This window comes from Scyliorhinus torazame, chromosome 8, assembly GCF_047496885.1.
Source record: "Scyliorhinus torazame isolate Kashiwa2021f chromosome 8, sScyTor2.1, whole genome shotgun sequence".
Lineage (NCBI taxonomy): Eukaryota > Metazoa > Chordata > Chondrichthyes > Carcharhiniformes > Scyliorhinidae > Scyliorhinus > Scyliorhinus torazame.
In genome coordinates this window covers 127,603,683-127,631,161 of record NC_092714.1, presented here as the reverse complement: position 1 = coordinate 127,631,161, position 27,479 = coordinate 127,603,683, and the positions used below count along the sequence as shown (strand labels likewise).

Here is a 27,479-nt window from a genome sequence, read left to right as displayed (position 1 = left end):
GCCCCAGGTTCGATTCCCGGCTTGGGTCACTGCCTGTGCGGAGTCTGTGTGTTCTCCCTGTGTCTGCATGGATTTCCTTTGGGTGCTCTGGTTTCCTCCCGCAAGTCCTGAAAGACGTACTTGTTAGATGAATTGGACATTCTGAATTCTCCCGCTGTGCACCCGAACAGGCGCCGGAATGTGGCGACTTGGGGCTTTTCACAGTAACTTCATTGCAGTGTTAATGTAAACCTACTTATGACAATCAAGATTATTAATGAACAATTTTAATGTAAAGTGGTCATACAAATATGACATTGTGATAAACTAACCAACTCATTCAGTATTCAGTTTGAAATATGATTGACTTGCAAATGTACGTATCGTGTCTTTTGGACTGTACTTGTCCTTGTACTAATGCTATTGTTGCCATTGCACTTTACCCCACATTACCTTCCTCTAATATTTTGCAAAAAGGAGTGTTCACTGAATAATATGCTCATAACATATATCATTACAAGATCATTGCTCAGTTACATTACATGTGATCAGGAATGTGGGATGTTTTGAGTGAAAATTTACTGTACCAGTTAATGTTCATGGATCAGTGGTGGGGAAATAGCCTGTCCATGCATCTTTGAATATATTACAACCTTATGGGTTATAAATCATGTTGACAATTATGTTAACGGTCCAGATTTTTAGGGCCAACTGCATTGTCGAATCTTTGATTCTTAAAAAAAAAGCAGGACACATTTATTGTTTACTTTTTTTTGCGGGGGGGGGGGGTTTCTGACCTTGTTTCATAACCAAAAGAAGAGATTTTTTGAATAGCTTGGGGGAGGCTGCAGTAGGTTGAGGTATGAATGTTATAGTGTGCTGATCTTGTGCCTTACTAAATGGACAATGCTTTGTTTTACCATTACTACTTGTTCTCATTTGACTTTGTCAAGAGCATGTCAGCACACATTGCCCCGACGGACAAAGTGCTGAAATTCTTTTTGTTTATGTTTCAGACAAGCTCGTTTAATAACTGGGATGTTTGACACAGCATCCTGAGAAATGCTGTGCTTTTCATCCTCTCCAATTTGAATATTAACCATTAAACAGCAGGTCCAATAAGGCAAACGTTTTTCATTTCTCTTTGACTTATTGACTAGTGATTCATGCTCCACTCGATTTTACCCTAACAGATGACTGATATGATGCTACATATGGTACCTTCAGATACATTATGCCATTAATTGCATTATAGATTACTGGTACTGAAAAGAAAAGCTATATCAGCTGCTCGTGAATTAGTTGCTGAGTTTTTGTGCATTACTGCATTAACTTAGTAGTGCCCAAATTCCATGTAGACATAAATAAGTACTAACCTTTTGCTGTAAATATAAACATTAATTGCGGACTTCTGATTTTACTCATGTTGGCAGATGCAACAATGTTCAGATTTGTTGTGGATTTGCAAGTTTTACTATGAATTCATTAGTTTGCAGTCATAAGTTTTAAAAACTGCCTTGAAATCACAGCAATAGCTTCTAATAGTAAATAAATAACCTTTTCCTCATCATATTCTCATAATGTCTGCTTCATAGTGAGCTTCAGTTTGTGGCGCAACAATAGCGCGTCTGACTCCAGATCAGTAGGTTGCGTGCTAAAATCACGTCAGGCTCAGGCTCACGGAGTTGTTCTGCAGCTGGTTCGTGGATTCTATATCTGGACAAAGGTCATTGTGTGGGACTTTTCAGAGGCCTATAGAAAACCCCTAACAGGGGTTTTCTCCTTTCCTGCTTCTAACTTCAGCCCATACTACCTCAGTAGACGAGTCCTCATCAAACGTCCTTTCTGCCACCGTAATACTGTCCTTGACTAACAATGCCACCCCTCCCCCTCTTTTACCACCTTCCCTGAGCTTACTGAAATATGTAAACCCCGGCACCTGCACCTGCAACAACCATTCCTGTCCCTGCACTATCCATGTCTCCGAAATGGCCACAACATCGAAGTCCCAGGACCAACCCTTTAGGACAGAGGTGAGAGTTGTGTGACTTTGGAACTCTGCCTCAGAATGCAGTGTCATTGAATATTTTTAAGGCAGAGGTAGATCAATGCTTGTTAGGGAAGGGAATCTAATGTTATTGGGGATAGATGGTAATGTGGAATTAGAAAGGCAAACTCATCAACCATGATCTGAATGAATGGCAGAGTAGACTCAAGGGGCCGATGGCCCACTTCTGCTCATACTTTGTATATTCGTATATTTTTGGAAATTAACACATGTTAATGGAATAAAAATGTTTCACCATTTTAGTTAGTCGAAGGAAACTTGGCAGATAAACTTTTCAAAAAGGGTAACTGATTTGTAAGAACTTTTTCTCATCCGAGTGGGGACTCCTTTAACAATAGTTGTTGCACTTCTAATTCTTAACTGCCAACTCACTTCACTTGTGCATTATGCTGCCAGATGAAAGTTAAACAATCTTTTTTTTACTGTGGTTGGTCATCAGACACTGCGAGAATGTGCAAACTCCATTCGGACAGTGATCTGGGGCCGGGATCGAACCAGGGTCCTCAGTGCCGTTTGACAGTAGTGCTAACCACTGCGCCACCGTGCTGCCTGATAAAACACAAGGCAACAGAGTGAAAATATGAGGCAGGCACCGATAGCCTTTGTTTATAACTGACCTCCAAATCTGTTTCATTAATAATCTTGATATTTATGCAGTTTTCCTGTTTTCTTCATGGGAAACTTATTGCATCCTCTGTATTATCATCAATATTACCTGCATTTTGTAATTCTTTTACAGGAAATCGTCCATTCAAAAGAAGAAAATTGATGTGTGTTGTGGAACATTGAATACAGGAATTACCATGGGGAGGGTTTCAGCGACTAAAGGTAAGCTTGCTGAATTAAAGCCATCTTTTTTAACCCAAGCAGACACAGGGAGGATATGCAGACTCCACACAGACAGTCACCCGAGGTCGTAATTGAACTTGGGTACCTGGCACTGCGTGGCAGCAGTGCTAACCACTGTGAGGCAGCAGTGCCACTGTGCCGCCCGCTGGAACACTGGTGGGAATACTGGTGTTGTACTGTTTGTTCTATTAGTGCTAGGCAGGCTCTGCTTACACTTGCACTTCGTCTCTTATGTCCTTTTTGCCTATGCCAGAAGCATTCAAGTTCTCTAAATCTATTTACACCTGGGGGGCAGCTTCCCCCACATCTGTAGCACTCTGTGTCAATTCTTGGCTGTGGGCTTAATTTTCTATACCTTCTGGCTCTTCCAGTTCCCATATTCATTTCCATACTAGGACCAGTGTCTTGATTCCTGGCACCACTGCTGCTAACGGTTTCCTACCCTCAATGATGGACTGCAACGCCCAGAACGTGCCCAGCTCCACGCTCTCCATGGCTAAAGCAATCTCCAGTGCCTTTTCCGATTCTGCCAGAAGCTGCTTTTGTATGGCTTCATTGTTAATACCACATATTAAATGATCTCTTAACATCTCATTTGCGAACCCTTATGATCTCTTAATGTTTTGGTATCGGGGCGTCCGGGGATGTTCAACTTCGAATCAGACTAATTCTGTGCCCCATACGCAGTTAACAAAATTACTCTTTGCTTCTCCTCCCCCTCTTTCATTCACACAGAAAAATAATTTTAAGCATTCCACATACTGTACCCAATCATCTGCAGCAGGATGGAACAGCTCTAGTTACCCGAAAAGAGGCACTTCGACTGTTCTCTTCCTTGCAGGCTGGACATGTTCTGCAACTCTTGCAATTGGACTTTTTCGATTAATTCTTGCAATCTGGTTTTTATCTTATTATTAATGTAATAACTTAAAGAATTGGCTCCACCAGTTAATTTATCAGGAACAATATTTTATTCCAGCTATTAGCAACATGCTCTTTTAACGCTCTTTCCATACTCAGCTCTAAGTCCAACTGCTGGGACAAGTCCCAACATGTCCGTTAATTCCCAGCTGTTGCCCTGATTGGCCGAGTGGGTTATAAGACCTCTACGAGAACGAGCAGCTACGACCTGTACCCACATTTTGATTTTGAATGGCTAAAACCAAGTGTTTGACTGATGGTTAAGAATCCTCTGTGAGGGGTTGCATGTACTGCCCTGGGACATGGATCACTTAGCCCTTAAATGTTGGGAGGGAGTTGTAGTTTTACAGCACAGAGGGCCATCAGCTCATCGCGTCTCTGCTGGCCATCACGCACTTATCCATTCTAATGCCATTTCCAGCACTTGGTGCATAGCCTTGTATGCTGTGGCGTTTCAAGTTCTCATCTAAATGTTTGTTAAATGTTTTGAGGGTTCTCGCCTCTACCATCCTTGCAAGCAGAGAGTTCCAGACTCCCACAACCCTCAGTAAAAAAGCTTTTCCTCCACATTCCCTCTAAATCCCCTGCCCTTTGGTGGCAACCTATACTCTCTGGTTATTGACAGCTCTGTGGGAAAGTTCCTTTCAATCGACTCTATCTATGTCCCTCAATTTTGTACACCTCGATCCGGTCCCTCCCTCTGCCTTCTCTATTGTAAGAAAAACAGCCTCAGCCTAACTAGCCTTTCTTGCTGAAACACTGCAGCCCAGGCAACATCCTGGACGAATCTCTTCTCCACTCCCTCGAATGCAATCACACCCCTCCTGTGATGTGTTGATCAGAATTGCACACACGACTCTATCTGTGGCATAATGAGCATTTTGTACAGATCCATCATAACATCCATATGACCATAAGACATAGGAGCGGAAGTAATGCCATTCGGCCCATCGAGTCCACTCCACCATTCAATCATGGCTGATTTCAACTCCATTTACCCGCTCTCTCTCCATAGCCCTTAATTCCTCGAGAAATCAAGAATTTATCAACTTCTGTCTTAAAGACACTCAACGTCCCGGCCTCCACCGCCCTCTGTGGCAATGAATTCCACAGACCCACCACTCTCTGGCTGAAGAAATTTCTCCTCATCTCTGTTCTAAAGTGACTCCCTTTTATTCTAAGGCTGTGCCCCCGGGTCCTAGTCTCCCCTGCTAATGGAAACAACTTCCCTACGTCCACCCTATCTAAGCCATTCATTGTCTTGTAAGTTTCTATTAGATCTCCCCTCAACCTCCTAAACTCCAATGAATATAATCCCAGGATCTTCAGACGTTCATCGTATGTGAGGCCTAACATTCCTGGGATCATCCGTGTGAATCTCCGCTGGACCTGCTCCAGTGCCAGTATGTCCTTCCTGAGGTGTGGGGCCCAAAATTGCTCACATTATTCTAAATGGGGCCTAACTAATGCTTTATAAAGCTTCAGACGTACATCCCTGCTTTTATATTCCAAGCCTCTTGAGATAAATGACAACATTGCATTTGCTTTCTTAATTACGGACTCAACCTGCAAGTTTACCTTTAGAGAATCCTGGACTAGGACTCCCAAGTCCCTTTGTACTTCAGCATTATGAATTTTGTCACCGTTTAGAAAATAGTCCACGCCTCTATTCTTTTTTCCAAAGTGCAAGACCTCGCACTTGCCCACGTTGAATTTCATCAGCCATTTCTTGGACCACTCTCCTAAACTGTCTAAATCTTTCTGCAGCCTCCCCACCTCCTCCATACTACCTGCCCCTCCACCTATCTTTGTATCATCGGCAAACTTAGCCAGAATGCCCCCAGTCCCGTCATCTAGATCGTTAATATATAAAGAGAACAGCTCTGGCCCCAACACTGAACCCTGCGGGACACCACTCGTCACCGGTTGCCATTCCGAAAAAGAACCTTTTATCCCAACTCTCTGCCTTCTGCCTGACAGCCAATCGTCAATCCATGTTAGTACCTTGCCTCGAATACCATGGGCCCTTATTTTACTCAGCAGTCTCCCGTGAGGCACCTTATCAAAGGCCTTTTGGAAGTCAAGATAGATAACATCCATTGGCTCTCCTTGGTCGAACCTATTTGTTATCTCTTCAAAGAACTCTAACAGGTTTGTCAGGCACGACCTCCCCTTACTAAATCCATGCTGACTTGTCCTAATCCGACCCTGCACTTCCAAGAATTTAGAAATCTCATCCTTAACAATGGATTCTAGAATCCTGCCAACAACCGAGGTTAGGCTAATTGGCCTATAATTTTCCATCTTTTTCCTTGTTCCCTTCTTGAACGGGGGTTACAACAGCAATTTTCCAATCCTCTGGTACTTTCCCTGACTCCAGTGACTTTTGAAAGATCATAACTAACGCCTCCACTATTTCTTCAGCTATCTCCTTTAGAACTCTAGGATGTAGCCCACCTGGGCCCGGAGATTTATCAATTTTTAGACCTCTTAGTTTCTCTAGCACTTTCTCCTTTGTGATGGCTACCATATTCAACTCTGCCCCCTGACTCTCCTGAATTGTTGGGATATTACTCATGTCTTCTACTGTGAAGACTGACGCAAAGTACTTATTTAGTTCCTCAGCTATTTCCTTGTCTCCCATCACTAGATTACCAGCGTCATTTTGGAGCGGCCCAATGTCTACTTTTGCCTCACGTTTGTTTTTAATGTAATTAAAGAAACTTTTACTATCATTCCTAATGTTACTGGCTAGCCTACCTTCATAATTGATCCTCTCGTTCCTTATTTCTCTCTTCGTTATCCTCTGTTTGTTTTTGTAGCCTTCCCAATCTTCTGACTTCCCACTACTCTTTGCCACATTATAGGCTTTCTCTTTTGCTTTGATGCATTCCCTAACTTCCTTTGTCAGCCATGGCTGCCTAATCCCCCCTCTGATAACCTTTCTTTTCTTTGGGATGAACCTCTGTACTGTGTCCTCAATTACTCCCAGAAACTCCTGCCATTGCTGTTCTACTGTCTTTCCCACTAGGCTCTGCTCCCAGTCGATTTTCGTCAGTTCCTCCCTCATGCCCCTGTAGTTACCTTGATTTAACTGTAACACCTTTATAACTGATTCTACCTTCTTTCTTTCAAATTGGAGATTGAATTCTACCATATTATGATCACTGCCTCCTAAGTGTTCCCTTACTTTAAGATCTTTAATCTAGTCTGGCTCATTACATAACACTAAGTCCAGAATGGCTTGTCCTCTCGTGGGCTCCATCACAAGCTGTACCAAAAAGCCCTCCTGTAAACGTTCAATTAATTCCCTTTCCTTGGGTCCACTGGCAGCATTATTTACCCATGCCACCTGCATATTGAAGTCCCCCATGATCACTGTGACCTTGCCTTTCTGACATGCACTTTCTATTTTGTGGTGCATTTTGTGCCCCTGACCACTGTTAGGAGGCCTGTACATAACTCCCATTATGGTTTTTTTGCCTTTGTGGTTCCTCAACTCTACCCACACAGACTCCACATCATCTGATCCTATGTCGTTTAGTGCTATTGATTTAATTTAATTCCTAATTAACAAGGCAACCCCGCCCCCTCTGCCCACCGCTCTGTCTTTTCGATAGGTTGTGAATCCCTGGATGTTTAAATACCATCCTGAACCCCCTGCAACCATGTCTCTGTGATGCCTACCACATCATACCTGCCAGTCACAATCTGGGCCACAAGCTCATCTACCTTGTTCCGTACACTGCGCGCATTTAAATATAGCACCTTTAATTCTCTATTGACCGTCCCTTTTTGTTTTCTTAGTGTGGTGGACCTTGGTTTACTGAGCCTTTCCATACACTGTCATATTTTGTGGGATGGGGACTATCGTAATCTCTCATGAGTTCTGTCTTTTTGTGCTTTATTGTATTACTAAGCAGCTACGCTTCCCATTGATTACTTCACCTCTTGGTTCCCTGACACTCTCTCTCTCTCTCTCTCTCTCTCTCTCTCTCTCTCTCTCTCTCTCTCTCTCTCTCTCTCTCTCTCTCTCTCTCTCTCTCTCTCTCTCTCTCTCTCTCTCTTTCTTTCTCCCCCCCCCCCCCCCCCCCCCCCCCCCCCCAAATCTCTAGTTTAAAGTCCTATTGACCACCCTATTTACTCTTTTCGCCAGAACACTAGTCCCAGCTCGGTTCAGGTGGAGACCATCCCAACGGTATAGGTCCCCCCTGTCCCAAAACTGATGCCAGTGTCCCATGAAAAGGAACCCCTCTTTCCCACACCACTCTTTCAGCCACGTGTTAACTTCCCTTATTCTTGCCTCCCTATGCCAATTTGCACATGGCTCGGGCAGTAATCCGGAGATTATGACCCTTGAGAACCTGTTTTTTAATTCGAATCCTAGCTCTTTATAATCTCTAAACAGGTCCTCTTTTCTAGACTTGCCTATGTTGTTGGTACCGACATGGACCACAACAACTGGATCCTCCCCCTCCCTCTCCAGTATCCTTTCAAGCCGGTCAGAGATGTCCCGCACCCTAGCACCGGGCAGGCAACATACCATGCGAGACTCTTTATCCTGCTCACAAAGGATACTATCTATCCCCCTGATAATAGAATCCCCTACAACTACAACTTGCCTATTTACTCCCTCCCCTTGAATGGCCTGCTGAACCACGATGCCTTTCAGCTGACTCATCCTTCCTGCAGCCCTGTTCGCCATCCACACAGGGAGCAAGTGCCTCGTACCTGTTGGACAGGGTCAAGGGCTGAGGCTCCTGAGTTCCTGACTGCTGGTTCTCTTTACCTGCCTGACTTGCAGTCACACCCTGCTGTCCCTGGCCACTGGCAGGATTTAAACTACTTACTCTGACAGGTGTGACTGCCTCCTGAAACAGTGTCCAGGTAAGTCTCCCCCTCCCGGATGTGCCTCAGTGTTTGAAGCTCAGACTCCAGCTCACCAACTCTGAGCCGGAGCAGCCAACACTTACTGCAGATGTGGTCGCTGCAGCTCGCAATGGGATCTGCCAGCTCTCACATCAAGCAGCTCAAGCACATCACCTGACCAGCCATCACTAATTAATTAATTAGTTTAATTTAAGTTTACGAGTTTAGCTGTGTTTTTTTTTTAAATTTGGGGCAGATTTGCTATCAACTAATCAGATCACAGCTTCCCTCTGACGTCACTTTTGGGGAAAAAAACTGGAAAACAGGAAGTTACCGTTAGGTTTTTATACTCACAGAGACTGCTCCTCCTCTTCCGAACAGCTCCCAAAATTAGGCCCAAAGAAAGAGAGAGAACAAAACAGTCGGGGAAAAAGCACCTTCTCCCACTCTTCACCGAATTATCTCACTGCACCAAATTACCAAATTCTCACTCGGTCTGTATCTCTCTCACTCAGGCTGTGTGTCCTTGACCAGCGCAACGCGTACTGAGTGTGCTTTCTGTCTGTCTTTTATACAGACTTCAGGATGACTCTCACTAAAACTTCAAAGAGAAGAATACAATGTGTACCTTTGTGTCCCTTAACAGGCCTCAGGTGACTGCCAGATAACTGCCTCTCAGCAATTGGGGTGGGGGCAGCTTCAGCTAATCAGACACGAATCTACACTGCACTTTTAACTGAAAAACAGCACAATTAGATTAACCACTTACCTTTCTTGGTTACCTCACTGCACCAAATTACCAAATTCTCACTCTGTCTGTGTCTCACTCACTCAGGCTGTGTCTCCTTGACCAGCGCAATGCTTACTAAGTCCCTGCTCTTATATCCTATGCCTCAGCTAATAAAGGCAAGTACCCCATATGCCTTCTTCCACCTTATCTACCTGTCCTGCTGCCTTCAGGGATCTTTGGAAACCGCAATGTCCTTCTGGTCCTCTGTACTTCCTCTGGGCCTAACGTTCATTGTGTATGCCCTTGCATTGTTAGTCCTCCCAAAATGCATCACCTCACAGTTTTGGGGGTTAAATTTAAATTTCATTTGCCACTGTTCTGCCCATCTGGCCATATCACCATGTAATCTAAGGCTTTCATCCTCATGATTTACCACATAACCTATTTGTGTGTTGTCTGCTAACTTATTGATCATTACCCAACATTCACAAATAGATCATTAATGTACACTATAAACAACAAGGGACGCAGCACCAATCCCTGTGGTGCACCACTGGACACCTACACAAAAATATCCTTCGAAAATCCCCCCCCCCCCCCCCCCCCCCCGCCCCCCGGTCCGCTTAGCCAATTTTTGATCTAAATTAGCAAATTGCCCTGGATAATAGTTATTAATAATAATTATTTTTAAAAAAAATTTCTTTATTCTCCTTTTTCACATTTTCTCCCAAATTTACACTCACCAACAATAATCAGTAACAAATATGTCAATCTCCATATCAATAACAACGATCCCATCCTCCCACCAAACCCCAAACATTCACCCGCATGTTCACATAAACAAATGACAAAAAGGAATCCGGAATCACCCAGAACCACCATTAACACACACCGCCCCCCAACCCTCCCATCCACCCCCTCCAACTAATGTTCAATGTTATCCAGTTCTTGAAAGTGCCTGATGAATAATGCCCATGAATTGCAGAACCCCTCTATCCTTCCCCTCAGTTCAAACCTAACCTTCTCAAGAGTCAAGAATTCCAAACCCCGCCACGCCAGGGCACAGGGTAGAGAGGTTGCTCTCCAACCCATCAGGATCCGCCTTTGGGCGATCAACGAGGACCCTGGCTGGTCCGACACCCCGAATATGGCCTCCCGGGGGCCCGGGTCCACTTTCACATGCACCACTTTAGAAATTACCTTTAAAAACCTTTTTCCAGTAATCCTCTAGCTTTGGACAGGACCAAAACATATGAATGTGATTAGCGGGCCCCCCCCGCAACGCTCACACACATCTTCTACTCCTTCAAAGAATCGGCTCATCCTTGCCCTCGTGAGGTGTGCTCTGTATACCACCTTCAGCTGGAGCAGCCCCAACCTCGCGCATGAGATGGAGGCATTCACTCTCCGGAGCACCGCACACCAGAACCCCTCCTCCATATCCTCTCCCAACTCTTCCTCCCACTTTGCTTTGATCCCTTCCAGTGGTGCCTTCTCCTCTTCCAAAATAGCTCCGTAAACCGCTGACACCTACCCTCTTCTCCAGTCCCCCTGTCGTCTGCACCTCCTCCAGCAATGTGGAGGCTGGCTCCTCCGGGAAGTTCTGTATCTCCTTTCTGGCAAAACCTCGAACCTGCATGTATCTAAACATTTCCCCCTGCTCCAGCCCATACTTCGCTTCCAGCTCCTTCAATCCTGCAAACCGTCCCCTAAGAAACAAATCTTTCAGTGTCCTAATCCCCTTCTTCTCCCATTTCCGAAAATTTCCATCCCACCTCCCTGGCTCAAATCTGTGGTTCCCCCGAATCGGCATTTCCCTTGACCCTGCCCCCAACCCGAAGTGTTGCCGAAACTGCCTCCAAATTCTCAATGAAGCTATTATTACCGGACTCCGAGTACTCCCCGGGGCTATCGAGAGCGGTGCTGTTGTAGTGCTTTCAATTCTAACCCCCTGCACAAACTCTCCTCCATTCTGACCCACTGGGAATCAACCCCTCTTATCCGGCTCCGCACCTTCTCCACATTTGCCACCCAGTAGTAATACATCCAGTTCGGAAGACCCAAACCCCCTGCCTGCCTTTCCCTCTATAGTAGCACCTTTCTAACTGTGGCCACCTACCCTCCCCATATGAACAAAGGAATCCTTCCCTCAATCTCTCTGAAAAAAGCCTTTGGCAGGAAAATCGGCAGGCATTGAAAAATAAACAGAAATCGCGGCAACACGTTCATTTCAACCGCCTGTACCTGACCTGCCAGTGACAGAGGGAGACCATCCCACCTTCCCAGATCAGCTTTCACTCTCCCCACCAAACTAGAAATGTTGATTAATAATATATTATTATTATGGATCTCATGGGCTCTGGTCTTCTTGATCAGTCTCCCATGTGAGACCTTATGACAAGCCTTACTGAAGTCCCTGTTGACGACATCAACTGCACTGTCCTGATCTTCACATAGTCACCGGCTCGCATAATTCAATCAAATTTGTTAGACATGATGTTCCCCTGACACAGCCGTGCTGACTATCGTTGATTAAACCTTGCCTCTCCAAGTGGAGATTAATTCTGTCCCTCAGAATTTTTTCCTGGAATCATGCCTGCAGCCGCAGAAAGCCCTGTCTGCACCACAGACCTAGCCTAGCCACCCACAGTGGCGAGAATTTGGCTTAGACCATAAGACATGGGAGCAGAATTAGGCCACTCAGCCGATCGAGTCTGCTCCGCCATTCAATCATGGCTGATATTTTTCTCTTCCCCATTCTCCTGCCTTCTCCCCATAACCCCTGATCCCCTTATTAATCAAGAACCTCTCTATGTCTTAAAGACACTCTGATTTGGCCACCACAGCCTTCTGCGGCAAAGAGTTCCACAGATTCACCACCCTCTGGCTGAAGAAATTCCTCCTCCATCCCTGTTTTAAAGGATCATTCCTTCAGTCTGAGATTGTATCCTCTGCTTATAGTTTTTCCTACAAGTGGAAACATCCTCTCCACGTCCACTCTATCCAGGCCTCGCAGTATCCTGTAAGTTTCAATAAGATCCCCCCCCCCCCCCCATCCTTCTAAACTCCCAACGAGTACAGACCCAAAGTCCTCAACCGTCCCTCATACGACAAGCTCTTCATTCCAGGGATCATTCTTGTGAACCTCATCTGGACCTTTTCCAAGTCCAGACATCCTTCCTCAGATACAGGGCCCAAAGCTGCTCCCAATACTCCAAATGGGGTCTGACCAGAGCCTTGTGTAGCCTCAGAAGTGCATCGCACGTCTTGTATTCTAGCCCTCTCAACATGAATGCTACCATTGCATTTGCCTTCCTAACTGCTGACTGAACCTGCACATTAACCTTAAGAGAATTTTACCTTTGCGATCCTTCAACTATACCCACAGAGATTTTATGCCTTCTGATTCTATATCGCTCCTTGCTATCGATTTAAATTCACTCCTGACTAACAATGCAACCCTGCCCCCTTTTCCCATCTGCCTGTCTTTTCGATAGGACACACATCCTTGGATATTTAGATCCCAGCGCTGATCCCCTTGTAGCCATGTCTCTGTGATGCCCACATCGTACCGCCAGTTTCAATGTGCGCAACAAGCTCATTTACCTTGTTCCGTATACTGCGTGAACAAGATCTCCCAAGTCCCTTTGTGCTTCTGATTTCCTAAGCATTTCCCTATTTAGAAAATAGTCTATGCCTCTATTTCTCCTTCCAAAGTGCATAATCTCACACTTTTCCACATTGTATTCCATCTGCCATTGCTTTGCCTACTCTCCTAGCCTATCCAAGTCCTTCTGCAGCCCCCCTGCTTCATCAATACTACCTGTGCCTCTACAGACCTTTGTATCATCTGCAAACTTAGCAAAAGTGCCTTCAGTTCCTCCTTCCAGATTATTAATGTATATTGTGAAACATTGTGGTCCCAGCACCGATCCTTGAGGTACACCACTAGGCACCGGCTGCCACCCTGAAAAAGCTACCTTTATCCCCACTCTCTGCCTTCTGCCAGTCAGCCAATCCTCATTCCATGCCAGGATCTTACCCGCAACACCATGGGCTTTTAACTTGGTTAACAGTCTCCTATGCGGCACCTTGTCAGAGGCCTTCTGGAAATCTAAATAAATCACGTCCACTGGTTCTCCTTTGTCTAACTTCCTTGTTACTTCCTCAAAGAACTCTTAACAGATTTGTCAGACATGACCTCCCTTGATGAAGCCGTGCTGACTCGATGCTATTTTATCATGCACTTCCAAGTACTCCGCGATCTCATCTTTAATACTGGACTCTTAAAATCTTACCAATGAACGAAGTCAGGCTAACTGGCCTACAATTTCCCATCTTCTGCCACTCCGTGATTCCTGAAAGATCATCATCAATGCCACCACTATCTCTTTTAGAACCCTGGGGTGTAGTCCATCCGGTCCAGATGATTTATTCACCTTCAGACCTCTCAGTTTCCCCAGAATCTTCTTCTTAGTGATAGCCACTGCACTCACCTCTGCCCCCTGAATCTCTTGAAGCTCTGGCATCCCACTGGTGTCTTCCACTGTGAAGATTGATGCAAAGTAACTATTCAGTTCATCTGCCATTTCTTTTTTTCCTATTATTACTTCTCCAGCCACATTTTCCAGTGGTCCAATGTCTATTTTTGCCGCCTCTTACTTTTTTATATAATTGAAAAAAACTCTTCCTATCTTCTTTTATAATATTAGTTAGCTTGCACTTATATTTCATCTTCTATCCCCTTATTGCTTTTTTAGTTGTCCTCTGCTCGCTTTTAAAGGCTTCCCAATCCTCTGGCTTCCCACTAAATCTCGCCACTTTGTATGCTTTTTGTTTTGCTTTTATGCTGTCCTTGACTTCCCTCGTCAGCCATGGATGCCTTGTCCTCCCCTTAGCATGTTTCCTCCTCCTTGGGATGAATTTCTGTTGCGCCTCCCTAATAACCCCCAAAAACTCCTGCCATTGCTGTTCCACTGTCTTCCCTGCTAGGCTCCTTCTCCAATCAACTCTGGCTAGCTCCTCCCTCATTTCTTTGTAGTTACCCTTATTTAATTGTAATACTGTTACATCTGATTGCAGATTCTCCTTCTCAAACTGCAGGGTGAATTCTATCATATTGTGGTCACTGCTCCCCAAGGGTCCCTTCATCTTAAGTTCCCTAATCAAATCTGCCTCATTACACCTCACCAAATCCAGAATTGCCTATTTCCTAGTAGGCTCTGTCACAAGCTGCACCAAAAAAACATCTCTTAGTTATCCCTTTTCTTGGGATCCACTACCAACCTGATTTTCCCAGACCAACTGCTATTGAAGTCCCCCATGATTATTGTTACATGCTTTTTTACATGCTTTCACTATCTCCTGATTTATTTTCTGCCCCACATCCTGACTACTGCTAGGGGGCATGTACATAATTCCCATCAACGTCTTTTTACCTTTGCGATCCCTCAACTATACCCACAAAGATTTTATGCCTTCTGATTCTATATCGCTCCTTGCTATCGATTTAAATTCACTCCTTACTAACAATGCAACCCTGCCCCCTTTGCCCATCTGCCTGTCTTTTCGATAGGACACATATCCTTGGATATTTAGATCCCAGCGCTGATCCCCTTGTAGCCATGTCTCTGTGATGCCCACATCATACCGCCAATTTCAATGTGCACAACAAGCTCAATTACCTTGTTCCGTATACTGCGTGCATTTAGGTACAACACCCTCAGTCCTGCATTGACCACCTCCCTTCTCACCTTGCCACCTTTTTTGCTCTGCCTGAGGGTGATACTGATCTCTTATATTGGTTCTCCATTTCCCCTTCAGTTATTATGCCTTCCAAACTATCATTCTCGTTCCCACCCCCCTGCCATACTAGTTTAAAACCTCTCGAGTGACTCTAGACTGCAAGCCCCAAAGGAACTGTCCCTTTCATTGTTTTGCAACACACAAAAACGGTTCTCGAGTGAGATTTACTCTTGGGGCTTTCGTGGCTACCTGCCTGCCTCCCTTCTTTTTATTGGAGGTCACCCACTCGTTCTCTGACTGCACTTCCTTGAGCTGTGGCTGACCACGTCTAAAAATGTGCTATCCATGAACCTCTCCGCCTCGCAGAGGTGCCGCTGTGCCTCCAGCTGATGCTCAAGCTACAAAACCTGTCTCAGGCTGGTCAAACTGGTGGCACTTTCTGCACATCTGATCATCCAGGCTGCAAAGTGTGTCGAAGAATTGTGGAGAACACAACTTACCACGATCCGCCTCTGTTCCTGCAGCAGGCTAGGACTACTTTCTGAAAATGAAAAAGTTAGAAAGCAAAAGAGCACTTCTTCCCCTCTGCATCAAATTCCCAAAATTAAACCTACTTCCCCTGAAGGCTGAAGCACTGATCATTGAAGCAGGAGAAGGATCTGTGTTTTCACCCCTCCACAAGGCCTACCTGCAGTGTGACCTATTTTTAAAGGCCCTGATGCAGTAGGTATTATCCCTGAGCTACCAGTAGCAGAAAAATCTTTTTCACACAATGACTCGTTTGGGTCTGGATTGCACTGCCTGGCAGTGTGGCGGCGGAAGGTTCAACTGAGGCATTCGGCAGGGCATTGGATTGTTTCCGTTAAAATAACATGCAAAGAAAAAGGCAAGAGAATGGCACTAAGTCATAATGCTCACTTGGAGAGCAGGTGCAGACATGATGGGTCGAATGACAAGTGCTCCACAATTCTGTATCAATCAAAAGTGTATAGTTTTCACTATCTGGATACTCCTTGTGCATCAAGTTTATATATATTTTCTATAGAATTTTCAAATCTCTTGACAATTAATTGTTGCCTATGGGTACAGTAGTTAGATGGTCGAACACACCATATTATGTTTCACAGAAGAAACAGTCTGAGACATGTGAAAGATTGTTCCATAAATTGCACCCATTTGTATAATCTAGTTCCAATTGCTGATATCTCTAAATCTGCCACTGTAGAATTTGTCACATTTCATCTATTTAGATTTGACTGCGAGGCATAAATTCTTTGGCAATCTGTTCTGACAACTAGTTGTTCCTCTGCAGGGTTATATTTGTTATGCTCCCATGATATGTGGAAGATAAATAAAGAAAAGATTATTCAAATAATTTGTATCAGTTCATTACCATCCTGTTTATTCCTTTATTTAAAGTTTTGTAAAGATTTTTTTTGTGATTGCTATTTTGAATAAATGAACTTCAAGTCAAAACAAACGTGGTGGCGAGTTACATTCCAGCTGTATAAAAGCACATGTAGTGCTGCCTAGCAGAATGTTACAATATTACTCTGCGTATTTGGTTTGCTTAGAATCAGTTAAGTTAGGCTTTCCTAGTGTGTGGGAGATGCGAAGTACTGAAAGGTGTGGACTCTTTGCACATAAGGATAAATAAAGTAAGCTGTTCGGTCAGATTCTGGCTGATCTTTACTTCAATTCCTTTCACCACCTTTGTTCAAGATCCCTTTCAACCCTTACCCAGCTCGTGCTTAAACAATCCAATTGACCAGGCATTTGATCTTTCGTTTCCTCACTTTCGAATTTTAGTCCCTCAAGTAAAGGCCCGCACTGCATTATCATTTTGGCTGCTTTTTGTGCCTCCCACATCACTCCCACCACGTGGATTGTAGCAGACTGGTTAGTCAGTCTGAGTAGCTATAGAAGGATTAACAGTAGCGTTGAATCCAAGTAGGAGAATTGTTAATAGTTTAATAAACGTGTTAAAGCTATCTCCAAGTCTGAACCTTCCTTTGTCAGAGTGTACATCAAGGAAGCAGCTTATGTTACGACAAGAACATAACAAAACATGTTTCCAGGAGTGAACTGTTAAAATCCATATAGTTGCAACTCAGCAAACAGTGACAATCAGCAGCAACAGCCAGGCAAGAAGATGTTCGGGATTCCCGTTCTACAACCGCTCAGGTACCAACGCAATCTCAGTGAAAACTGGCTTTGGTTCAGGCAGAGATTCGAGATCTATCTGGTAGCGTCCGACATAAATGGCGTGGCGGATGCAGAGAAAATAAAGCTTCTACTTACCATTGCGGGTCCAGAAGCAGCTTAAATCTTCCAGACCTTCAAATACTCAAAGGGGCAAAACGAGCGATTTCCAGGCAGTCCTGGACAAATTCCAAGAATTCTGTGAGAAACATACAAGAAGAAAAGGTAAAAGAGGCACCAAAACTCACCATGAGGTAGGCTTGCAGCAACGAACAGCAGTTTTGAATTGCAGTCATCTTGGAAAAGGTGCTGCACATGAGCAGTTGCGTGAAGAGCGCACAGAACGGGAAGGTCCGTTTGCGCATGCGTGGCTTCTCGCGCATGCACAACTGCGGAAAAGGCCCCAAATAAAGGAACAGCGATCTGCGCATGCACAATCGCTTCCTACACACTACGTCACACACTTCATGATGTCAGAGGCCCCCGGACCACGCCCACTTGAAGGGGAAATGTCCCAAAACATGGGAAAAAACATTTAAAGCCAAAAAACCCGTTTCTTTCACCTGTAACGACAGCACAATGCCTGAAATTGAACCAATAGCTGAAAGTAACCTCCGCAGAACCCTGCAACAAGCAGTTAGCACCGCCCAAAGAGATGATACAGTCCTTGGAGACTATGACTCAGACCTTGAATTCTTCTTTGGACATCGCAAGCCCAATCCCAGCTCCGACACAAAACGTGATGATATGGTATTGGAAGACAATGACTCAGACAAAGCTTTCACCTTGGGACGCTACCCCAGTACAAAATCTGAACCGCAGCTAGACGTGATATACATTGATGACCCCGACGATGAGTTCTTCGGATTTGCGGATCTTCAGCCCAGCATATCTGACATCCCGACTCGTGAGTGCAGGATTATGCTGCGGCCTGACACCAAGAGATAGAGAGCGGTACAAGCCCACAGAAAGCGGCCTGCTGCCACACAGAGAGTGGTCCACGCACTGCGAAGGGACCCTGTCTCCACACAGAAAGCGATGAAAGACTCTACAGCGAGAAAACTGCACGTCTCCATACAAGAAGTGACTCCAGTGACACAAGCCTCCACAGCAGGCTCGTGGACAGACTCCACGATAGAAGCAGCGCAAGACTCCAGAGCACAGTCCTTGCATGAACAAGTGATGACAGTTTCCACAGAGCGACCAATGCACGATTCCACATAAGGAACGCTGCAAGACTCCACAGAGGGAGTGATACAAGCCTCCAAAGCGAGCTCGTGGACAGCCTCCACGATAGAAGCAATGCAAGACTACCAAAGCGCAGTCCTTGCATGAACAAGACCATGAGGGTCTAGCAACCAGCAGCAGACAATGACAGTCTGCCACGCTCAAGTGTACAGCAAGCAGACTCTGTCTTCCACACTCCAGTGAACAAGAAGAAGACTCTGACTGTCTACCCAGCTCAAGTGAAGGACAAGAACACAGAGGCTCTACCCACTGTATGTGAGACAAGTGACGATGGCATCCCACTTCCCATACCAGATGTGCAACGTGACCGACCTCAGCTAGAATGTACAGAGGCACTCGACAATCACAGTGAGACTACTGGTGACTCCGGTGACACCGCGTTACTTCAAACCTCATTCGCTCGAGCCTCTCCACAAACAAATGCATTCCTGAAAGTTTTGACTCTGGACGTAGAGCATCAAGAGACCTCAGAAGATGCAAGTGAACCTGCAGTGACTCCGGACGGGGGGCATCAAGAAACCAAAGCTGATTCAGGTGAACCAGAAAGGGCTCCAGACGGGAAGCATCGACAAACCAAAACTGACTCTGGTGAAACAGACCGGACTCCAGATGGGGAGCATCGACAAACCAAAGCTGATTCAAGTAAGCTGGGCATGACTCCAGACGGGGAGCGCTGCAAACTCAGTGACGGCACGCTCAAGGAAGCAGCAGATGCCACAAAGGACGCTGACATAAGTAACTGTGTGAAGGATTCGTATTATACATAGAGTGTGGTCCTTGAGCGCAGCAAACACGGCAACAAAACCAACCACCACAAAAACAACATCAAAGACAATAGCAAGAAGCGTTACCAAAGGCGGCAACGTCGCAAACAAGCACAACAAAAACAACACCAATGGAACTACGACTGGTACGACATGGTACAACTCTGCCCATGAGGGACACTGTTACTGCTCAGCTCAGTACAATGACATACCATGGCAGGACGATGCATCTTACCAATTCACGTTTGCTGCACTACCAACAGGCAACCTGGCTTTCAGGGCAGATGCCATCAAGAATTACCACCACCAGCATCGAAAGAAAAAAGAAAGAGTCCAAATCCAACAACTAAGTGATTTGACCATTTCTTGGTTCCTTCAGCACAGGGACACTGATGGCGTTTACAATGCAATGCCACCATCAACATCACCAACTCATCAACCAAACACGAAAGCCACTCGACCATAATAATTCATGAACTTTGGACTCATGCATGTGATTTGGATTTATTGTTTAATGATCACTGTTATCATAACTTGTACAGAGTATCACTCATCTACCTAGTTTGTTCAATTTTCTTTAACACTGCACAGAAAATATGTAACACGAAAAAAGAGGAATGTGATGACATACATCACTAAGTACGCAAAGGGTTAATGTACATACACTACCCCTAGCTAGACACTAGAGGGAACACCAGAGACATGAAACACACACAGTCAACCAATAGGTCAGTAAGATAGTACACGACCAATGGGAAGGCACGATACACACACAGGTGACACTACCACGGGAGGGCTTTACACCAACCCATATTTAAGGACACATCACACGTGCTCGCTTTCTTTCCAGTGGAGACTCTCCGGGAGCACAGATACAGGGTTGATTGAAACACATCACTCCCATCACGTGGATTGTAGCAGACTGGTTAGTCAGTCTGAGTAGCTATAGAAGGATTAACAGTAGTGTTGAATCCAAGTAGGAGAATTGTTAATAGTTTAATAAACGTGCTAAAGCTGTCACCAAGTCTGAACCTTCCTTTATCAGAGTGCACATCAAGGAAGCAGCTTATGTTACGACAAGAACGTAACAAAACAGGAACTGTTCTGTTTTCTGGTTTTATTCTTGTATCTGTTGCTCAGTCAGCAGTTTTGGGCATTTGTTTACCTTCTGGAAGTGCTTACTCTGTTCTAACTTTAAAATTGAAACTTGCTAAACTGGAAAGCAGGGCTTTGAGTGAAGCCTACCGATTACAAAAGCTCTTGAGCTGTAAAATTGAATCTCTGCTCTGGGGTAAGCTTTCACATGTATGTTGGCCTTGGTACTCCCATATTTTGAGAAGTAAAAATTAGCCTGCTGTCCTATTCCTATTCACAGTTTAATAGCCCCTGCTAGAAGCTTTCTTGTGAATACTGAGCAAGGACTGGATAAGAGAATAGAACTGGATTTGTAATTGTTGCTTATTGTGGTTTCTTTTCAAATTGTGTACAATAAAACAAAAATAACCTCTTGCATCTAATTGTTGACACAATTTTCCAAACTTTCTGCAGTTGCCCAGCATATAAGATGACTCAATTTTTCAGCCAAAATTGTGTATTTACATTACTCAGCGCATAAGTTAACTACCAAAAGACCTCTGCTAAAATGACCAGTTTCTTGCAATTGGTAAATAGACAGTGGTAAAAGCATGTTGAACTCCCATGAATTTCGATATACCCAGCAACTGAACTGTAGAACGGCAAGTTTCGAAAATAGACTGAAAACCGTTGGACATGAAGACCAGTTTTACCACGGTACTAGCCTGCATGGCCTGATGGAACAAAATTAATGTTTACAATAATTTTCAAATGTAAAACAATGCCAAAAATGTCCCTTCAGGAGCTTTTGTGCATGCCCATGAGGATGGAATGAAGTTATTGATCAATGATGTGTGGAATAGACATCCCGGTGACCTAAATAAGAATATAGCTTATTAATGTGGGCCATGTTCAAATCTCATCTAACCAATGAGAAAAAGAAGTGAAGAAATAACAACCATATTGCAGTTGCACCAGAGGGTCTAATGTTGGTAGTTTTGACCCCATTCAGGTACCATGTTCCTGTTGAATGAAATAAACAGGTGGTTTACTGAAAAAGAACCTTTACAAAAAGTGGAAATACTTGATGTTTTGAATGGTTTTGTTAGCAAATCCTGCAAGTGTCATTAGTGCATAAATTGTCATATCATTCAAAGAAATGTGCAATATCAAATTTGTTGAATGAAGTGGAGGGTGGTTTGATATGGAGGAATGATTCGGAAACCAAAAGCACAACGTCTGACTCAGAGTGGGATCGTTATGATGCTATAGCCAAAATGATACCGAATGAATATGATGAAGCTTTTCCATCAGAGGCAAAAGCCAATGACTTTGGCCTTTAAAACACCAATTCTGGGTAAAGGTATTATTGTACAATTATTTTGTTTAATCAATTGTTTCACATTGATCTCAATATGATTTACTGGTTTATATTTTTGGCAGCTTCAAAGGTCGACTTACATGCCAACATCAACAGTAATCAGCATCTTTTCAGTTGAAAATTTATCTGCAAGTTAGAGTGTATTATACATGGTAAAATGTAAAAATTAATATTTTGCAACTGGTCAAAAAATATATTTTCCAGATGCATTGTGAATAATGTGTAGCCTGTGTTTTGATGGTATTTGCTCAATCATCAGGTATGCGTTCCCCAATTGAAGTGCACTGATTGTATAGCAGTCATGTCTTTGTGTAAAATGGCAGCACCATTTTGGAGATTCTTTAGCAGGGCAGTTAGGATACAAATCTTTTATGATGTATCGGATTATTATGGGCCAGAGTTTAGAGAACACCCAAGTATATCATGGAGTTCACCTGATCCACAACTTTTAATAGATTTTGGTTATGGGGAGCACAAGGGCCCACTTTACAGGTGTGATGCAACAGAGATCTTAAATATTTTTAAATAAAAACTGTTTATTCTATGAATCCAGATTAACACAGTAAACATCTGATCAACTACCAACCCTGATCACCCCCCAAAACATACAGTACTCTATAGATAACCCTTAATAACTTTCCAAACAACATCCATAAATCAAAAAGCCCTTTTAACAAAGACAGTAGGTTTGCATTCCTTAAAGAAACTGGTATTACTTTGAAATTATCAAGTGATCTGGAGACATTCTTTAGATTGCAGAGAGAGCGATCAATATACACATCTGCTTGGTTTGAATGCAGCTCTCCAACTGAAAGCGAAACTAAGACACACTGCAGCTCAAAATGAAAGTAAAGGACAGAATCACATTCCAGCTCCACCCACACAATGACATCACTGCAGCCATTTGATGAAACACATTTTTCTTAAAGGGACTCTCACATAGTATCGTCAAAAGAATCTCCGCATTGTTGACTGTGCATCCACTTGGTTGATGTTCGTGAAAATGTTCCAGAAGTCGTTGCTCAAGCTTTGGGTACTGAGGCTTTATTTGGCATCCAGGAGCCTTGCTTGCTTGCATTGGGACTTTAACTTGTCCAATAGAGCAGGGGTTTTCGAACTTTGTGGACGGTGGGTTTGGTAGGTTCACCGAGCGATCGGTTGTGGGGTTCCCGATTGTGGGAGAAGTGCTCAACGGCCACGACCGGTGTTTAAAATGCCGGCCGCAACTTGCATTTAGGTTGCGTATGCTGTCGCCCCACGTGCGTGCCTCCTCGGACGGATCCGGCAGTGTGCAGGCACTGAGCCCAGCTGTGCAGGCTGCCTCTTCCTGATGTCTGCGTGCTGTCCCAGTACTGTCTCCTCCTGACGTCAGGGCACTGTCCCAGGATGAAATCTATTTTTGAAAATGGCAGAGCCTTCCCGCCAGCAGTGGCGCAGCGAACACGCCACACGCCCAGCATATGGATGTCACCTAGTCTGTGTTTTGGGCGCAAAATCACGGAGAAGAGATTCCTCCATTTTGTAGCTGCCAGCAAGTAAGCAACAGGACTGTATGAAGAACCGAAGGTGGATCATTTTGTAATAAAGAAAAGAGGGCCAGAAACACAAACGGGCCAGGGTCTCGCAACTGAATCTGCTGGAGAGAGCTTCTTAAGAGAGTACACAGCAGGACAAAGCAGTGTTGGTGTGAGTTACAAGGCTTCTGATGAACAACCCATTAAGAAGAAGCTTAAATCAGGAACAAAGCAGTATAAAGATGATTATGGCTTTGTTAATTGTGCCAATGCAAATCAGGATGCAAAGTCCATGTGTGTTATGCATAGGGAAGTACTGGCAAATGAAAGTTGAAAAACGTCAACAGCATTTGAAGTCTAAGCATGGTGAGTTTGAGGACAAACCTCTTGATTTTTGATTTTTCTCAATGGATGCAGCAAGAACTTAATCATCAGCTGAAGTCCTTTGCAGCAATTTAATATTGAATGACAAAGCAAGTGAGATCGTGAGGACCAAGCTGGTTCAACAGTCGCATTAAAAGTAAGCAAAATTGGTGTGTTGCGAAGTTACTGTCGGCTGTTAGGGGATTTTAGTTTTTATTGTAGGGGTGTTAGGATGAGATGTGTTCTAGTTTGTTGATTGTGCTCTTTGTATACCGCAACTTGAAGTATCTGTTTTATATTGTTCAAATGAAAAAATTTGATTAATAAAAATAAAATCTATTCCTCCTACGAGCATAAACACTTTGTCCCCAATTTCCATCACCCATCAACTTCTTGGACATCATTTCGGAGGTATGGATATCACTCCGCTTAATGTCATAACACAAAAACGTTTGGGGCCAAACCAACAGAACCAGAGGTACTTCACAGCACTCATTCTTATCAGAATTCGTTCAAATGGTCATCCAAGCTACTATTTATACCATGCACGTGGAACCTTGTTTGAGTGCACTGATTGCAAGAATGCAAGTTAAATCAGTGTATTGTAATCCCCGATTCTTTGGACACATGATTTCATTGTGGAGAGGTATTTCGTATTTTAGGTACAACTGAAAGATTTTAAAAATTAATACCAGTTGCTGCTCATGAATTTTGAATGCAAATTGTGAATGAATAAAGCTCCCAAATTTTCAAAGAGCTCCCCCTGTCTACAATTCATTACTCCTTTCAATCTGTCTGTCTTGGCTATTCTTTAAAATCAATTCTTTCACTTTCGGATTCACCGTCCCATGTAACAGGATGTGAGTCAACTCTGATAGCACAATTAGCCGTAGCAGTATAGTGAGTGGATTTCCCAGTGTCCTGAATCATCACTTGAGGAAGGAGGAATGTTCTGACCATAAGTAAAATAGCGCAGGTGTCAAACTGAAATAAACAGAAAATGCTTCAAACAATCATTAGGTCGGGCAAAAACCGTGGAGAGAACAATATTTAAGGCATGTGCACTACATTAGATAACATGACCAACTATGTCTGCATTTTCAAAGCTATTGACGGTTTCTTTATGAACCATAAATCAAACTCCAATCACTTTATCTTGCAATGTAAAGAACTTGCTCATATTTTGGAAGAATGATTAATGTACTGAAAGCACCATATTTACGCTTCTTTAGATACAAAAGGAAATCGAAAAGAAAAAGCTGGGAAGAGCCATGTACCAAATAACCCTCTGAAGATCAGTGGTAAGCATTCTTGAGTGATATGTAAGGGAGATTGATACTATTTTTTTTTTTAATGACACTTGAACAGTATTTGATTTGTTTTGTTTATATACCAATATAGGTTATGTTGGTAGTTTGTGCTGTATGTGGTTTACAATTGTGTTATTTACCAATGGCTTGAAAATACCCTATTTTTCTATTTACTGTTGTAACCTTTGTCAAACATCTTGTATTTGTATGCAAACAAGTTTTACACTACTGAAGTAGTTAAATTACAATTCCGCATTCCTTTTTAAAAATTAATTGTTTTTCTTTACTTCACATAATTTGCCTGAGTAATTGCACGAGTTGAGAAGGATTGAGTTTTTTGATGAGCTTGGCATTTTTCAACATTTGATGACTGACATGACCTTGCCAAAGGATGTCTGTTTTTCACTTGTTAATTTGTTACAGCTTCACATGAGTTTATTGTACAAAATGCTATTATTATAACCGTATAACATTTGACAATGAAAATAGCAGAGCTCTGCATCATGCAGAGGATAGAGTGCATTTTGTAACAAATGTAATTCTCAGCTTGATGCAGAAACCAATTGGGATTCTTTTCAGGATGTTGCTAACTTTTGGTTGGCTCTTAATTCGCAATTTGCTCTGTTTGTTTAACCTTTGCTCTAGAGTCGCCAGCTATCTTTATGATACCGTCACGAGGTTCAAGTTCAAGTAATGATCAATAACTCAACACAACAATTAGTAAGATGCAAATCAAAACACATTTATTATACACAGTAAGTCACTACTCATGCATAAACTCTACTTTCTAGGCTATTTCTCTATCACTAAAAGGCCTATACTTAGCTTCGGACTGGCCCACCAGGTCAGGGGAACAAATAGCCTTTCGTTCAGGTCCTGAGTCTGCAAGATTCAAATGCTGGTATGGACTGGTAGCTAGGAGCGCCTAACTCGTAGCGAGCGTTGACTTGAGACTTACTTGGTTGATGGCAGCGAGGCAGGTCACTGTCACGGGTTGGTTCAAGTTGCTGAGTGACCCTGCCAAAGAAGGACGATTTGAACTTGGGGGCTTTACTTTATAGTCCCCAGGGGCTTCCTGCCCTTCGGGGTGGACCCCGTACCTAGTTCCAAGTGATTGGACTACTTTCCGATCACTTGGATCGATTTCTCCAATGCTGGAGCGGCTCCATGCTGGAGCGGCTCCCTGATCGCTGGGCGGTCCCCAAGTGTCCGTTGGCCTTCCTTTGTCTTGGCTCCTGCTGGTGCCGAGGAGTCTGGCTTGGCTTTATTTACCTTCACTGTTGCCATTATGCCTTGGAATCGCACATTACTATGCAGATGGCTGCTGCATTACTATGTAGATGGCTGCTGGTTTCAGTGCTGTCTGGTTGTTTTGCAGGTTCCAATATACATGATTTCTGCACTTGCTAGTCTTTGTCTGTGTTGGCTGAATTTTCCTTCAGCCTTTGCGGTTCTCCATTTTAAGTCGGGAAGTGGCCAACTCAGATGGCTACACACCCTCCTTGTGATCCTAACGCGAAGCGTGAAGGATCACATAACTGCGTTGTCTTAATTCCCTGACCCGGCGAGCACTCTTCTATGGCCTCTACACTGACCATAACTGTGCAAGAAATTTTTTTAACTAACATTCTAACTGGCGCTATGTCAAAACAGGGACATGCATTACAAAATTTAAAAAACGGTACCTCTAACTATTCTCAAACTACACTCACTCAAACATTCAATCATACTAACTTCCTAAACAATACAAAATGAAAGCAGCATTTATATTTTTCCTGGCTTGGCAGTCAAACACCGGGTTGTACAATCTTTCCATTTCTTTATTTACAGAAGAACGCAAACGAATGTCCTTTATTCTAGATCGAGGGGTTCGTGGTCCTGGGGATAACTGAACATAGGGGATCTTATTCTGTATAGCGGGGTTCGAGCGCGGTAGGCTCTCCTTCTCCATTTCCTCATGCGGTTAGTCTGCACGATGCTGCAGAGTATCGCCAACACTAATAGGGATTCGACTACGTAGGAAAGGGAGTACCACGTTATGAGCTTATCACACCATGATGGTGTGGTGTTGCCTGTTACTGGGCTCTGGGTGCTATGGGGAAGTGAATCATTAACGGCTGGGGGGGTTGGATTCAGGGGGTTTGCGTTCGCGCGCAACCGAATGCACATTGCAATAACGACGCAATACACGTATGACGTCTTCATTGTTGTCTTCTTCCTTCTCTTCTCTTCTTTTCCGTCACGTCTCTTTTCCTGGAGCTTCTGGAGTTCTGTGGGATCAAGCATAGTGTCTGTTCCTATCTTGGTTTAATATCTCGTCTGTTGGTATGTCTGTCCTTTTGTGCCAATTCTCCCTTTATGATTTGTCACCATGTATGACTCCCTCATTTTTATTTTTAAACCGAATATTCCGGACAAGACACTCTTAACAAATACTGAAACAGTGCGAGCCGTCTCGCAGG

At 43.8% G+C, this 27,479-nt stretch overlaps 1 protein-coding gene across 1 annotated transcript in view; it reads left to right on the top strand.

The window, feature by feature from the left end:
* LOC140428106 (sex comb on midleg-like protein 2) overlaps window positions 1-27,479 on the top strand; it is a 236,940-nt gene that overhangs the window by 43,061 nt on the left and 166,400 nt on the right. The window contains exons 2-3 of the mRNA XM_072514172.1: window positions 2,787-2,875; window positions 24,940-25,008. Coding sequence (XP_072370273.1) covers window positions 2,787-2,875; window positions 24,940-25,008 — 158 coding nt within the window. The remainder of the gene's footprint in view (window positions 1-2,786; window positions 2,876-24,939; window positions 25,009-27,479) is intronic.